Below are 16,005 nucleotides of genomic sequence, written 5' to 3'. Positions count from 1 at the left end.
AATCCCAGCTTTCTGTCACGTCCCAGGATGTTAAGCTTCCCAAAGACAGATTAGATTTCCTAAGTCCATCTGTTTTAAGACAGATTAATTTGACATAGCCCATTGCCCAACTTGGTTTCTCTGGGATGTGTGTCTCCTGTATATCTCCTTGTGGTTGTCCTGGTCAGCTCTGTCTACATAGAAAGTAATACAGCAGACTAAAAAGACAGGGAGGGAACTTTGATGGAAGGAAAGTAGTTGGGGACTCAGATCTTCTCTGTATGTAGTTGTGTGTGATAGGCACTTTCAGTGTTTCCTTCCCATTGAATCAGGACATCTTTGTCACTACACGCTGTACCGTACTCACTTTTCTATCCAGTGTCTAGCCCAGAGCCTGGTATAAAGTGGATTCTAAATGAATGTTTACTTAATAATTAATCTCTTAATCTTTATCTTGTTTAGCATCCTATACTTCATAAAGTCTTTTCAGTCCTGTTGACTGCTAATATATCTTTTATATATATATAAATCTGCAATGTTTTCTGCCGTAATGACCACTTTGTCTCTTAATGCAATGTATTTATTATTTTTTATGCCTAGTACCAACTAATATGCACTAAATTGAATGAGTATCAATAGTCATAGTCCAGAGTGCCCTGCTAAGTACAGCACATAAGGCACATGAGTTTTCAACTTAACTCAAATTTATAAAAGTTATAAAAGAAAGCATCACAACAAACTTACTTTTCTTCTAGTCGCCTCTCAGTCTGCTGAGTTTTGATCATGAGCCTCTCTATTCCAATCATTTCTAATACAGTTAGTTGGTAATGAGTACATGTGACTTTACATTTAAATACTATAATTTAATAATTTAAAATGTATGTAGTGCTGCTTCTGGCCAAAATGAATTAATAAGGACCAAAATAATAGACAGAATACACAAAACCATATTTTATTTAGCATATAACTCAGGTTGTGATCTGTGAGTCACTTACTTTTCATTTTTTGGAAACCATCTGGCCCAAGAGTTGAGGTTGTCAAGAGGCTTTGAGATGACTGTACTTTTCTACTCCAAACCCAGGTTACCCCTTTAGAATATCTCTAATAGCTAAGCATTCTCTGAACTTTGATCAGTTACAAAATATACTTAGTGATTAGTTTTCTAATACCTTGGTAGCTAAAAATAATTCTGAATAAAAGGCAGTCTTTACTTAGGTACCTTTTTTAAATAGAATTTTTCTTAGTCACACTATGTAGTTCTATACGGCTTATTCATTCATGTACATGTTTTCTGTCAGCCCTACTGCATCCTGTAGCATTTATTCCCACTTTCAACTTTAATTAAGAATAGGAATTACTCAACTATCTTTAGATTCTGGTTCTGACATTCCCCGTTTATTTTGTGGGACTTACACTCTCATTTGCCTCTGATGCTTCTGTTAATGGGGAATAAAATGACCTTGTTTACAGAGTCGGTACTTGCAAAGATTGTAGCCTGCACCAGGCTTTCAGTAGGCAGTTACTGTAGCTGGCTACTGCTCTGTATGTAATCCAGGTATCCAGGTATGCCAGGTGTCGTCCTTACCAAGGGGTCACTTGCTCAGTGACCCCTGCAGTATGTCATTGTTCTTCAGTTGCTAGAGGAGACAAGTAGAAAGAGAGGAGAGGAAATCTGAGGACTGAAAAGAGCTCTAATTATCCTTAGGCTTGCTGTCTCTTTCCTCTCCCAAATACCTCTTTTTGTATATTGATAGTTAGTGTGACCTTTCTTTCATTGGGAAAGTGCTTTTGCCCTAGCCATAAGGCCTGCTAGTCCTCTCAGTTTTAAAATAGCAATGCTGCCTGCTGCTGCAGCATTGTCATGGGCCGATGACTGTTGTACAGCCCCAGCTTGGTACTGACAGTGCCCTCTCCTGCTCAGAAGATAACCAAGAGGACAGGCCTTTTCACAGAACTGTCAGAGAAGGGGCACTTTTTACTTCTCATTGATAGAAATAGCTTAGCATAGACATGCTGGGAGGAGAAGTAAAGTCAGTCAGTAAAACATTTGATGAATGCCCAGTATCTTCAAAGAGCTGTTCTGTTGGCCTGCCAAGCTATGATCTAAAAATACTAAAGAGAATTTTAATTAAAAGGGGATTGGAGAAATAGTTGATGAAAATGTGTCTCTTTACACTTCTCTAGGTTTACCTTACAAATTTGAAGTACAACAGATGTTAGAAGAACCTCAGTGGGAATTAGTGTTTGAGAAGACAAGATGGATAATCGAAAAATACAGGCTCTCTCATAGGTATGTGCTGTGGTTTCTGATACGCTACATTGGCAGTCTTTCTCTTAAACTGAATCAGAGAAAGTAAAGCCTAGATTACAAATAGAATACTGATGTCTGGCATTAATGACAGTTTATTACACAACCAACTGTATATTTATCTCATCGATTTCTTCTCATATTTCTTCCTATAGCAGCGTCCCCATGGATAGAATATTTCGCCGTGATTCTGACCTAACTTGTCTGCAGAAAGTAAGTTGCCTTCATTTTTAATTGGTTTCATTGCTCAGATTGCAAAGCTGGTCATCTTGCTGTGTTTTCCACTGTTTTGTGAATTCATTTTAGATGTTTCCTTTATTGATTCACTTTGCAAAATTAGTGTGTTTTATTGGCTAAGTGTATATACAGAAATAATTCTCTTTTAGAACACATTTGTCAATGTTAACTGATATATTTCTTAGCAGGTTATTATTGTGTACAGTGAAGAACCTTTTTTCTTTCTTTAAACTTTACAAGCAACCATGTTTTCCTCTTAACCATAATGGTCAGTCGTTTTTAAGAAATATAGTATAAATGTAATTTAAATTTAAATGGTCATTTTGCTCTAACTTTGTACTTGAAAATTCTAAAGGTTTAGAATTATTTTTCTACTTTCGATTAAGATGAATAGACTGTTTAACATCTCTGGTTTGTTTTATTTTAGTCGTTTAGGAGTAATCTAAAAAAGTAAACATACTTTTTGCGGCCTTTTTCTGTATACTATTGAAAGACCACTGTATGCATCCCCCAGAAAACCGCTCAGAGGGCCAAAGTCACAGACTCGTACAAAGTAGGCAGCACTTCTTGTATTGCTTGTTTCCTGTGGAGTTGGTAGGGAGCTGGATTTACCTTCAGCGGTGACTCCAGTGCTCCAGTCGGAGATGGTGAGGACAGTGTTTCTCATTCGAATAGTAAGAAATCTGAGGTCTAAAAAGAAATAGTGACAGTTATGCAAGCCCTTTTAATACTTAAGTATTTAAATATAAAACTTTTTTTTCTACTAGCTTTTGGAGTGTCTAAGGAAAACACTAAGCAAAGTAGCCAATTGTTTCATCGCTGAGGAATTCTTGACTCAAGTTGAAAATTTGTTCCTTTCCAATTACAAAAGCAAGGAAGAAAATGGACTGGCAGAAGAAAACAGTGCAAAGGAATTGTTCATGTAATTATTTTAAAGTAAGATGTTCTAATCTTGGCATGCTATTGTAAATAATTGAGATTTTTAAAGCAATATAAATTATGTATTTTTTTCTGTTAATCCATAAAACTCTAAACTTTCCCACATAAATAATGTGTGAAGGAAGAGAGATTGGCTTGTTCTTAGAGTAGTAATCAAGAGTGGTAGGTAGACCCCTGCCTATATTAAGCGGCGCAGTGGGCCATGATGGCTTGAGCTCTGGCCAGCTTTACGGTGTGCAGCTTGATAAGTAGACTATGGCTAAACTTGGCTTCTTCTCCGAAGGAGTCTGTTTCTTACATTGGCATCTTATCTCAGACATACTTTCTCCCCACATGTTCCCCACATGAGGGGTGTGTGTGTGTGTGTGTGTGTGTGTGTGTGTGTGTGAGAGAGAGAGAGAGAGAGAGAGAGAGAGAGAGAGAGAGAGAGAGAGAGAGGTGGGGGGAGGGAGATTTGGCTATTTGGGTGTTGCAGCCTAGGTGTGGAACAGGTTAATGTGGTTGAGAACTACTGACTAATAATCGGACAACATGCTCTGAAGTGCCAGCACTGCAAAGGGGGAATACCCTTAGAAATGTTCAGACAGGGAGACCAAAAGGAAGAAGGACCAACCTTCAGTCTGCTGCATCTGCTTCAGTCTTATTGTGAACCACTATACTGTACCATAGTCAGCCTCCTCAGGGATTTAAATGTTTAAATGAAAAGTAACCTTTTTTCATGTACAATTCAAATCGTTCATGTACTATTAGTGAATATTTCTGCTAGCTGGAGAACTGGTGGTTCCCCTTGTCCACGCCTTCCTATTGGTGACAGTTTTGTTATATGGAAACTAAATGTGAGCTTAGAGTTTTCTCTTTTGCTGCTGTTGTAGTTACAGCCACAGAAGGAGGTAGCCCTGGATGGAGCGGCTGCTGTCTTAGGTGGCCTGAGTCTGATTTGGGCTGTGTGATTTTTAGAAATGGACTTTGCTTTCTCTAGGCCAAGTTTGTTTTATGCAGCTGAGGCTAATCCCACCCTGAGTGTTGCTCTAGCTCTGGTTTATCTGCTGACTTGTTGGGCTACACCTTTGGAACTTCACTTTCAGATTGTGTGGGCCCCAAATTAACATGTAGTTTACAAGAAAGCCAGCAGTTTCTCCATTTCCCTCTGTACATTTAGTACAAACAATGAAACATACTTTGTAAAAGTCCTCTTGAAGTCTAGAAGTATAAAACTCAGAGCAAATAATCAGGAGTCCTGAGCTCTCACCTAATCTGCTCAGCTCTGGTACCTGACCTTGCTCCACCCTCAGCTCCCTAAACTCAGCAGCTGAGACCCAATGAGCTAAATTCTGTCACTTGGTGTCTCTGCAAGCCCAGAAGGCTACAAAAGTCAGTAGCAGCTTTCCTTCCCTTCACCTGTCTGCTCACAGGTGCTGGAACAGACCTGAAAGGGATGGTAGTTAACTTTCTTGCTGTTTTCCAGAATGATGTTGAATTTTAAAAAGTTCTTTCTTAAATTTGGGCTTTACACACACCAATGGTTAACTGTATTCACTGAGCTATACATTGCAAGAACTCAAGGGATAGCAGTAGTCAGAGTGTAGGGCCTTGAGAACAGAACTTTTTAAGCAACTATTAAGAAAAAAACAACTATCTTCTGACTATAGAATATATTTGTAATTTATCTTATGGAATATTTAAATACAGAGAAATATATGCAAAGTATAGATATCTCAAATCTACTGTTGAGAAAATATTTTACATAGGAATTAAATTCTTAACCAGTTTTTAACAGCGTAAATTCAGAACACTCAGAGTTACCGTTTGTCTGCTTTTGTTTCCTGTCTGTTCTCTGTGCCGCCCTCTTTTCTCTTGTCCTAGTGTCTACACTTGGGCAGCTGCCGATGGCCGCTCTGCCAACCTTGGCCTCCTGAGAATAGTTAGAGCCAAGACCCTAAAGAAGCACAAATGAGTCTGGAACTTGAGGGGGCATATAACACAGAAGCTCCTGAAAGAGAGAGAGAGAGAGAGAGAGAGAGAGAGAGAGAGAGAAAGGCCCATTTCAACAGTGTTTGCAGAAGTGGAGGACCAGAGATGCCCAAGTCTCTTCGTCCTAAATTCTGTTTTTATTGATGCATACAGCTGTAAAATGAGCTTAAATTTTGTTTCTTATTCTGACATGGCTAAGGAAACTTAATAATACTTCTATATTAGACTTACTGTTATCGCGTCTCAGCCTTTTGACTAAGATCAAGTGTAGACTTATTGTTCTTCAAAATTAATACTCAAGACAGCCAAATCAGTGAAACAAGACCAGTAAGGTGAAGCTCCATGGCTGTCGTTTAACCTTGGCCATTTTTTCCCTGTCCATTTAAATGGCCTAGAACTCCCACTCTTAGAGTTGGTTTGGCCACATGCTCAACACTCATGAGGTTTTAGGCACCATGCACTTTTGCTCATTTGGACCCCTTCCTTAGAGAATTTAAAATTATGTTTTATAATTGTGTTTTATAACATGACAGTATTCACATTTTAATTAAAATATTCTTTTAATTTAAAAATTGGGTTATTTTTCCTAATAAAATTAAGTAAAACGTTTGTTACACACCCTTTAAAATTCTGAGTCTAGATTGTGCCTGTGTTCTGAGAGGGTTGTTGGAGAATGCAGACAGTGTTCTCCCTCCCTTACCACCACTCCGTTATTTATTGCCACTCCAGCCAGGGGTACTGCAGCTCCTACTATCACAGGCCTGCACATCTGAACTTCATTCTTTCCCATCCTAGCCAGAACTCAGTATGGCTTAGATCATTCATGGGAGGTGGGGAGTGCAGCAGCTAGAAATCAGTAGATAGGAATTTTACTTTGGTTCCTACTTTTACAGCCTGTGTCTCACCTTCCCTTTTCTCTCAAACCCTCATATTCATCCATTCTCACAGCCCATGAGTCTAAGAGCTTTCTGTCATTTGCTGAAAGTACTTAAGCAGGCCCATTCAGGACATCCCGCAGTTGTTTATGGTTTAGCATTGGCCCGGGCGTCTCCACAGAATGTTCCTCCTCAGGCTGGGGTAGGTGAGGTCTGTGACATGCAGACTGTAAGCACATGCAGTCGCTTCATTTCTCAGGACAGAGAAAATGGCAGCCTTGGCTTTCCAGTGAAAGCCATCTACTGCCCTTAGTCTGCCTTCCCCGGGTGTGTTGCCGAGTCCTGGCGGAAGGAGCTGGAGAAGCCGATAGAACCTGTATGCGCTCTGCTCTGGCTCTGCTCTGTTGCTGCCCTTAGTCTGCCTTCCCCAGGTGTGTTGCTGCCCTTAGTCTGCCTTCCCCGGCTGTGTTGCTGAGTCCTGGCGGAAGGAGCTGGAGAAGCGGATAGAACCTGTATGCGCTCTGCTCTGGCTCTGCTCTGGTGCCAGCAGAAGGCACCCACACACACTCACAGTTTGCCAGCAGACATCCCATGTGGGTTTCTTCTCATCAGTAGGGGAAGTGGCCACCCAAATTTCCCTTGTTCTTCTTTACCAGCCAGGCACTCAGTCTGGTGTCACGTGACGCGGCACAGAGGAAAGCCGCTTCTCAGAAGTCTGAGAAAAGCACACACATTGTGATGAACATGTACTCTATCAGCATTATCAAACTTAACAAAGAAACTTCATCTCTAGAACTGCATCTCAAGCTTCCTGTTTGTTAATATGCTCTTATGACAATATATTTTGTAATGTATCCAGAGAAATCAGAATAGTGTGATATCCTTATTTCCTGACCTTTTCTGAAAAAGTTTTATGCATGCTTTCATTTCCTATAACTTTGCTTCTGGTATCTCTTTTACCTTATTATTACCCCACCAAATCAGAAGGAAATAAAAGCATCCAAGAGGAACTTAAAAGGTTCTAAATGAAACTAAACTTTAAACCTGAAATTAATTCACAGCATCCAGGTAACTTATTTTTGTCCTTTGCTGATTCTGTCATATATTCATGTGACTTCCTGGGGAAATGCCTGGTTTGTTGTCTCGGAGGATCCTAGTAGCTTTTGAAGAATTTGTTAAATACTTTCTCACAGTTCATATTTCCTGTTTTATATAATATCATAAAATTGAGACCTGAGTGGTGGTGCACACCTTTAATCCCAGAACTCAGAGGCAGAGGCAGGAGGATCTCTACAGTTTGAGGTTAGCCTGGAACAAGACTGCTTAGTAAGACCCTATCTTAAAAATCAACAAAATGTCTGTTTCAGCATGAGTTCTAAAATTGTAATTAGATTTTATTTAGCCTGATTTATGTAAATAAGTCTTTTATATTGCCTTTAAATGTATAGATTGGAGTTAACTTGCACAGTTGTATTGTATATAAGATATTGCATGACCATTAATGAACTTGTTGCTGTTTTCCCACAATGTTAACAGTTTTGTGAATTTTTCACTATGCATTTACAGTGTTCTATAACAATGACTTAAAACTATTTTATACATTTAAACATTACGTTATATTGTATATATCTACTTAAAGAGTATTGTAAATGTCAGTGTTTATAAAATTATGACTTTCCCCAAAATATAAACTCATCTTTCCAAACTAACTTGTGACATATTACAAATACCGATTTTAAGCTTTGACATATTATCTTGTAGTGAAAGCTAAGAAGAAACATGCTGTCAAGTAAATGTAAGCAAAATTTGAAAATAAATTTGATGTCTTTGTAAGTTATTAGCAATATGTTCTTGGATTACAAAAGGAAGGCACTATCTTAGTTACCTTTCTATTGCTGTAACAAAACTCTGTGACCAGAGCAACTTAGAAAAGAGAGCATTTAGTTTGGGGTTCCCACTTGGGTCCAGAGGGTCCATGATCATGTATGGAGTATGGCAGCAAGCAGCTAAGCGTGGCATTAGAGCAGTAGCTGGGAGCTTAGATACCCTATCCCAAGCAGAAAGCAGGGAAAGAGTATGGCATAAACTGTAGAGTCTACTCTTCTGTGGCACCTCCTCCAACAAGGTCCTACCTTCTAGTCACTCCCAAACAGTTCCACCAGCGGAGACCAAGGTTTCAAGTGAATTAGCCTGCAGGGCCTCTCCAGAACGTTCATACACCACAGCCACATTAATTCAGCCAGGGTTTGTTGAACATCGCTTACACTGCTCACAGTCAGGGACACAAAGTAAACCATATCTTCTTTCTACAAGAATCTGATTAGTGAGAAATAATGACACAAGCTGAAGTTGGTTATAAAATAGACAAGTGTTAGGCAGAGAATGGTGGTGAGAAGGCTCTAGACTCGAAGCTGTGAAGTCGGTGCCTTTAAAAGAAATATCTGGCAGAATTTGATTACGTGATGTTTAGGGGATGTTGGAAGTGGCCTTAGTGTAACTGAATGTTAGGAAAACTATTTATGTTGTAGGGCATATGAAAATGATAATTGTGAAAGCAGCACACAGCCCGCCCACTAAATTTAAGTTACAGAAAATATAAAGTACAGGCCAATGAGGTAAAGGCATCTGCTGATGATCCGAGAGGAAAGAGAACCAATTCATGCTGTTGCCCTCTGACCTCCACGCACCATGTCAAGTGCTGATACACGCACACAAAACACTTTTTTTTTTCAAATACATAGAAAGCAAAACTCTCACCTCAAAAATTTCAGGGTAAATATTGGTTTAACTGATTTTGAACTTTCCAGTTTTTTCCTAGCATGTAAGAAATTATATGTTTTATACAAAGTAAGATCTTTATATTATCTTTATATTGTCCTCATTAAAACGCCCACTGTAGTGCAGCATTAGCTTGCCCGCTGTGTGAGGTCTTGAAGACCCATCCATTCGTTCCGTATGTGTGCAGCATCCCACGCTCTAGTCTGTCCTAGTGGATCTGGTAGTGCACAGTGGAGAATCTCATTGTTCCCATGTGTCTATTGCGGACGTTTGGTTTGATTTGTTGTTCTTTTGTCAGCGATCAGTACTTGCAGGAGGGATTTCTAGTGATTGCTAAGGCAACAGTTTTATCCCTTTTAAATGTTTAGTGTCTTGGAGAAGTTTTTAACTTTTTATAGTAATTTAAAAGTCAAGTACCCAAGTAAAAACAATGATTTACTTACACGATGTAATGAAAACCTGAGAGTCTTTATTCTATAAAGCAGGTATTTCAATGGGCATTTATTCCTCCATGTAGCTGTTAGGGACTCCTACTGATTAAGTACTTGGCTTAATTCTGATTGCAGCCATGGTGTTAGAGGCCGGCATTGTCTCACACTTCTCTTTGTGCTTGAATGGCTTTCTGTATCACTGAACCACAAGTCTATCTTCTGACAGAATGCTGGTTTAAACACGGGCTTACACGTACATATTCATTCAGAATCTTGCATTTTTCAGAAAATTGTACTAAAATAGAATGCTTGTTTTTGTCTTTCATATTATTCCTATTATCCTACTAGAGATAGTAGGGTATAAAAGATTTAGTGGGTATTGGGGTTAGGGATATGGGGGAGGGCAGTGTAGCCAATGTGTTAATCAAAACTAAGATACGCGTAAAAACCTTTTGGAAACCCATCACTTAATAAGCTCATTTCAAAATACAAGTTTAAAAGAGGGAAGTTGAACAGATTACCCTGCATTAGTAGTGCCACTCCCAGAAGTCATAGGTTATTAAACTAAAATTGCAGTACCAGACATGGGTGGCTCCCCATGAGATAATTGATCAGGGAGACCCCAGAAGTCTCCAACATAACGCAGGTCATAGCCATTGCTCATCATCACCATAGCGACATGGTAAGGCCCTGTTGCTAGGCACACCCTGGACAAGACTTCAGGAAATAAGTTTCAGTGGAGGGCAGACTTTTTCCCTGCTGTCAAGTCTTCATGGTGCTTGACAGTGCTCTAGCCCTGAGGGGTGAGGAAAGGCATCAGCAGTCTCACCTCATGCTGGACTCTGCGTGAATCCATATTGACTTGTCAGTGTGTTAGTTTGAACGGTAGTGCTCCCCCCACCCCCACCCCCGCATAGGCTTATAAAGTCAATACTTGGTCCTCAGTAGGTAGAACTGTTCGGGAAGAATTAGGAGGTGTGTTATAGGAAATTTTCAGGGAGTGCTTTGAGATTTCAGAAGCCCATGCCATTCCCTCAGTGAGTTAACTGTCTTCTTGCTTGGGGATGAGGTATCTAATCTCTCTACTACTGCTCCGATGCCATGCCTACCAGCCTGCTACCACACTCCCCTCTATGATGCTCAAGGACTCACCCTCTGAAACTGTACACCCCCAATATACTCTTTTTCTCTAAGTTGCCTTGGTGTGTCTTCAAAACAATAGAAAAGTAAGACACTGAGTGAGACCTGCTCAGTTGGCAATAGTGGCATGACTTAGGGAGGTAACCAACTGCTTACCAATTGAATGTGAGGCCTGCTCCCCAGGAAGGAATCTTACTCCTGGTACTGTAATCCTGGTCATGTCAAATTGCCTGCTAGTCAGACTAGAGACATTTACCCATTAGACTGTGGAAGCTACCTCCCACCCTGTTGTGCTTTAGTGATGTTTCTAGATTATCTGAATTCCTTCCATCGGGGTTTTTATGGCTACAATCATAAGAAGTAATGATAGAAAGATTTCAGAAGTCAGTTCAGAATACTAATAGTTTGAGGGCCAGGCAGGAGGAGTCTGGCTTAGCGCAGAGAGGTGGAGGACAAGGGACCTTCAGAATAGAAGTGGAGTCAGATACCAGGTAAGATGATCCATATGGTTCCACTTCTCAGGGGAAGGATTCATGTTCAGATGCTGACCACAGCATACTTAGGAAAGGCTGACTCTCTGGAGTCAAATTGCCTGTCAAGATAGGTAAGCAGTGCCACAAAGGATCTCACCTCAGGGATGCCCGACATTGAAGGCTCAGGACACTTGCTACCACCTCATCCTCTGTGCCAGACGACCTGACCTGTTCCTAGTTCTCAGTTCAGTGGAGAAAGGCTGAGACATGGGACATCGCCAAGCCAGTTTCCTTTTAAGAATTAAAGACCTAGAAGCTTCAGGTAGGCTGAAAAACCCAGACAGGACAGTTGACTTGACTTGATAATACATGTGGGCTGACCGGATACAGGAGCTTCTGATAGGATATACCAGCCTCATTAACCTGCAGATAGAATCTTTCATCCCCAAAGTCCTCCTTTCCCCCTGAGACTCCGAGTCCCCTGCATCACACCTCAGGATCCACTCCCACAAGACACTGGTGTCCTTCAGGTATTCTGATTAAAGGGACAGTCCTACTGAAGAAGCCAGTCTCTTTTATTTACGCATTGCCTCTATCAATACCAATCTAACTTCTTCCCCAGTCCCCAACCACGCAAGTGCCTACTTAAACATCCCATAAAGTACCCTTAGGTTCTCTGCTCCTGGGCCTTTCACCAAGGTCCAAATCCAAGTGAGAGCCCAGAAGTGTACTGTTGCTTCTCCAAAGCCCTCTGATACATACTCATTGGGTGTTTCCACACTGACCTACGCAGAGCTAGAGACCCTGTTACAAAGGAGCCTTTGATCTCAGAATTTGCTTTCCTGAAGCTTGAGCTGCAGCGCTCTCCTATCAGTGACATAGATTTTTTTTCCATGCTGATGATTATTTATCCATCCTAAAATAACTTCAGATACAAACGTACCACAATCTCATTTAGCCCTTGCTTCAGATGTCACAGGGATGGCTGCCGATGGCCCCCATTTCATCTCTTTGAGAACACCAGAGATACTCCAAGATGGGGAACTTCAGATTCACAAAGCCTATAGACTCCAGCTTTACAAACTTTGCAGTTTCTCTTTGAAGCTGCATTATACGTTTGCCTTCCCCTGAATAGTATATCACAGAGCCTCTTGGTACCATTGAGCTTCTCTGTGCTGGTAAGCTGCAGGCAAGCAAGTGGGAGTCCGTGGTTTTCACTGTCAGGGCTTTGCTGACCCACACTGCTTTGTTCTGTGGAAGCCAAAACTTTCCCTGGGAATTGCTTCCCTGTTCTCATCTTAGGCTGTTTGGCTTCCCTTACTGATTTGTGAGTTTATTGTATCATTCTCCCTTCTGGAGCCTTCCTGTTGTTCCACATAGACAATTTACATGCGCAAGACATCACATCAGAAGTATGAATCTCAGACATTTTGAACCTCACCGTCGTGTCATAGACCTCATGATCAGCCATACTCGGAACACAGGCACACTAAAATACTACCCATGATTGCCTTCCTGCTATTTATGTATAGGCATATATGAAACATGAATGAATTTTATATGTAAAGTAGGAAAGCACATCAAGATACAGGCAGATGGGGCTAACAGGATAAAGATGTCTCTCCAAGCCTGATGACCTAAGTTCAACTCATGAAACCCACATGGTAGCAGAGAACTGACTTCTACATGTGTACCATGGCATGTGTGAACATACAACATACACACAAAATAAAATACAATACAAAGTATTTTTAAAGGTAAGAGCTTTCTGAATACTACTTAAGTCACTCAGGAAATAAGACGATTGTCAACAAAGAGGACTTAGTGCAAGGAAGTTAATGGATAAAAGAAATGAGTGTGTGAGGGGCCGGCCAAGCTGCCTTTTCTGATTAATGCTGGGAGAACCAAAATGGGGAACTAGGAGGCTCGAGGCAGCTAAGTATTTGAGTGCAATTTGCACAGCAAGACTCATTCTTATTACAACTCCTTTGATAACAGTTACACAAGTTTACAGTTCAGCAGAGAAGCTCATGTTTAGCTGAGGCCACCATGTTCAAGGTTACATGAAGCACAATGTCATTTTCCTTCAGAAAAAAAAGAGGTATGGGAAAAGCCATTTTCCCTAACACTCTCCAGCAATCAAGGAAGATTCAGGCATTCCTAGGATATTTTTGGCATTCCAGATTCCCTTTTTGAGGAAATATCAACATTGGCTGTTCCCATGCCTGTGTCATAAATTCATTTTATCCTTACATACACTTGGTTCACTCCCCAGTACTACAGGATGGGAGAAAATCCTAGTGGAAGAATTATGCTGGGTGGGAATTTACAAAGAACTCAAAGGACTAAACAGAAAAACAACCACAAAACTGAAGCCTACAGAATGAGGAAAGAATGTCACCAACTCCAAATCTGACAGAGGGCTGATATCACAAATATATAAAGAACCCAAAACTAGACATCAACAAACCAAATAACCCAATTAAAAATCAGGGTACAGATCTGAACAGAGAATTCTCAACAGAGGAACCGCTGATGGCCAAGAAGCACTTAAGTAGATGTTCAAGGTCCTTAGTCATCAGAGAAATGGAATTCAAAACAACTCTGAAATCCCATCTTATACCTGTTAGAATGTCTAAGACCAAAAAAGTATGTAGGGCAAGGAGAAAACATTCCTCCATTGCTGGTGACAGTGCATACATGTACGATCACTTTGGAAATCAATTTGGCAGTTTCTCAGAAAATCGGGAATAGATCTTTCTCAAGACCCAACTTTACCGCTCCTGGGTATATACCTCAAAGAAACCCCACCATGCCACAAGGGCTTTTCCTCAGCTCTGTTCATAGCAACTGTATTCATAATAGCCAGACACTGTAAACAAACTAGATGTCCCTCAGCTGAAGAATGGAAACAGAAAACGTGGGATGCTTAAACAGTGAAGTATCGCTCCACTGTTAAAAACAATGATATGAAATTTGCAGGCAAATGGATGGGTCTAGAAAAGATCACCCAGAATGAGGTAACCTAGGCCAGGAGGATAAACATGGTATGTACTCACTTCTAAGTGTATATTTGTCAGAAAATACAGGATAGCTGTGCTATCTACCACAGCCCCAAAGAACCTAAGTAACAAGGAGAGCCCGTGTGGGGGACACTTGAATGTCACTGAGAAGAGGAACTACATAAGACATCAGAGGTGGATGGATGAAGGGGACTGAGTTGGGGAGAGGTTTGGAACAGGAAGGACAAGGTGGAGGAAGGACGGACAGAGAGACAGAGAGTACTTGGAGAGACAACTGAATTGGCGGCCATCTCTGGGACAAGCTAGAAATGTAGGACAATAGAAAATCCCAGGAATCTATGAGGGTGACCCTAGCTAAGACTCCTAGCATTGGAGAATATAGAGCCTCAACTGGCCATCTCCTGTAACCAGGCAAGACTTCCGATGGAAGGGTTGGGACACCAACCCAACCATAAAACCACAGATCCACAATTTCTCCTGCCTACCGGGGGGAGGATGGAGCAGAATTTGAGGGACGAGCCAGCCAATGATCGGCCTAGCATGAGAGCCACCAAGTCACGAGAGGTTGCCCACCCTGACACTTAATGATATTCTGCTCTACTTACAGACAAGTCTAGGTTAACTGAGAGTCTTCACCCAACAACTGATGGAAACTGATGCACATACCACAGCCAAACATGAGGTGGAGCTTGCGTAAGCCCATGGAAGAGAGGGAGGAAAGGTTGAACGAGCCAGAGGGATCAAGGACACCACAAGAAAACCTACAGAATCAACTAACCTGAGCCCATAGCAGCTCATAGAGGCTGAATTGCAAATCAGAATGCATGCATGGGATGGATTTGGGTCCTCTGCACATTTGTAACAGTTGTGCAGCAAGGTCTTCATGTGGGACTCCTAAATCAACAACAGGGGCTATCTCTGACTACAATGCCTATCTCTGGATCCCCATCGCCTAACTGGGTTGCCTTGTCTAATCTCAGTAGAAAATGTGTCTTGTATTACTGCAGCTTGATATGACAAGGCTGGTTGATCTCCATGGGAGGCCTCCCTTTTCTGAGGGGTTGCATGGAGAGGGAAGAGGAAGGGACTGGGAGGAAAAGAGGGAGGGAAAACTGACATCAGGATGTAAAATAAATAAATAACCTAATTAACAAAAAAATGTAAAAAGTGGGGCAGGAAGCTGAATAGGGTATTTTTAAAAGAAGTGAAACAAATGGCCAATAGATAGTTTGTAAACTTTCAGCATGGCATAATAACCCTAAGGGTGCAGTAATAGCACATGGACTTTGGCAGTAACCAGCACCTCTTGATTGAGCTTATAGCTTGTTCAACAATAGGGGATTCCTGCCTGGTACTGGAAAACCTAGCTAGCTACCAGGGCTAGAAAAGTCATGGATCTTGGAAGAGAATCTACAACGACCACTTTATTACACCAGCATAATCCCTGACTACACTCCAGATACTTAATCTCTAAATAAAGGACTAAATATAAAGAGTACCCTTAGATAAATACAATTCTCATCCCTCATCAAGGAAATTTCTCTCTGCAAGAGACAGAGACCATTACAGAAACTACAACCAACCAAACTGTGTAGTTGTGAAGCCCAGTCCCAATGGATAAGTCTGCAAAACACTCCTGCACCTAAGGCTCATGGAACATTGCAGAGGAGAGGAAAAATGGTCTTAAGAGCCAGAGGATGAGGGAGTTTGCTGTGAGACTCTGTCTCCAAGTAATGTCAGAAACTATAAAGTCTCACCAACATAAATACGAAACGAGCTGAACAAAGACAACAGACATGCCGAAGTGGGTGAGTGACGGCCAGAGAGGCCCCACACAAAGACCTACAGGCA

General features: G+C 41.1%; 1 protein-coding gene across 12 annotated transcripts in view; it reads left to right on the top strand.

Annotated features, from left to right (window-relative positions):
* Mysm1 (myb-like, SWIRM and MPN domains 1) overlaps nt 1-16,005 on the top strand; it is a 104,352-nt gene that overhangs the window by 74,543 nt on the left and 13,804 nt on the right. For 8 of the 12 annotated variants that reach the window (XM_063288579.1, XM_008763911.4, XM_008763914.3 and 5 more), the window contains 3 exons: nt 2,164-2,269; nt 2,443-2,500; nt 3,292-8,142. In XM_063288579.1, the coding sequence (XP_063144649.1) occupies nt 2,164-2,269; nt 2,443-2,500; nt 3,292-3,450 (323 nt within the window). In that variant the 3' untranslated portion in view covers nt 3,451-8,142. Of the gene's footprint in view, nt 1-2,163; nt 2,270-2,442; nt 2,501-3,291; nt 8,143-16,005 lie in introns of those variants that run through there. The other 4 variants (XM_063288581.1, XM_039111109.1, XM_008763912.3 and 1 more) reach the window with 2 other exon arrangements.

The sequence above is a fragment of the Rattus norvegicus genome, chromosome 5 (assembly GCF_036323735.1).
Source record: "Rattus norvegicus strain BN/NHsdMcwi chromosome 5, GRCr8, whole genome shotgun sequence".
Taxonomy (NCBI): Eukaryota; Metazoa; Chordata; class Mammalia; order Rodentia; family Muridae; genus Rattus; species Rattus norvegicus.
Note: the sequence above shows the minus strand (reverse complement) of the source record. Positions and strands in the feature narration are given on the sequence as shown.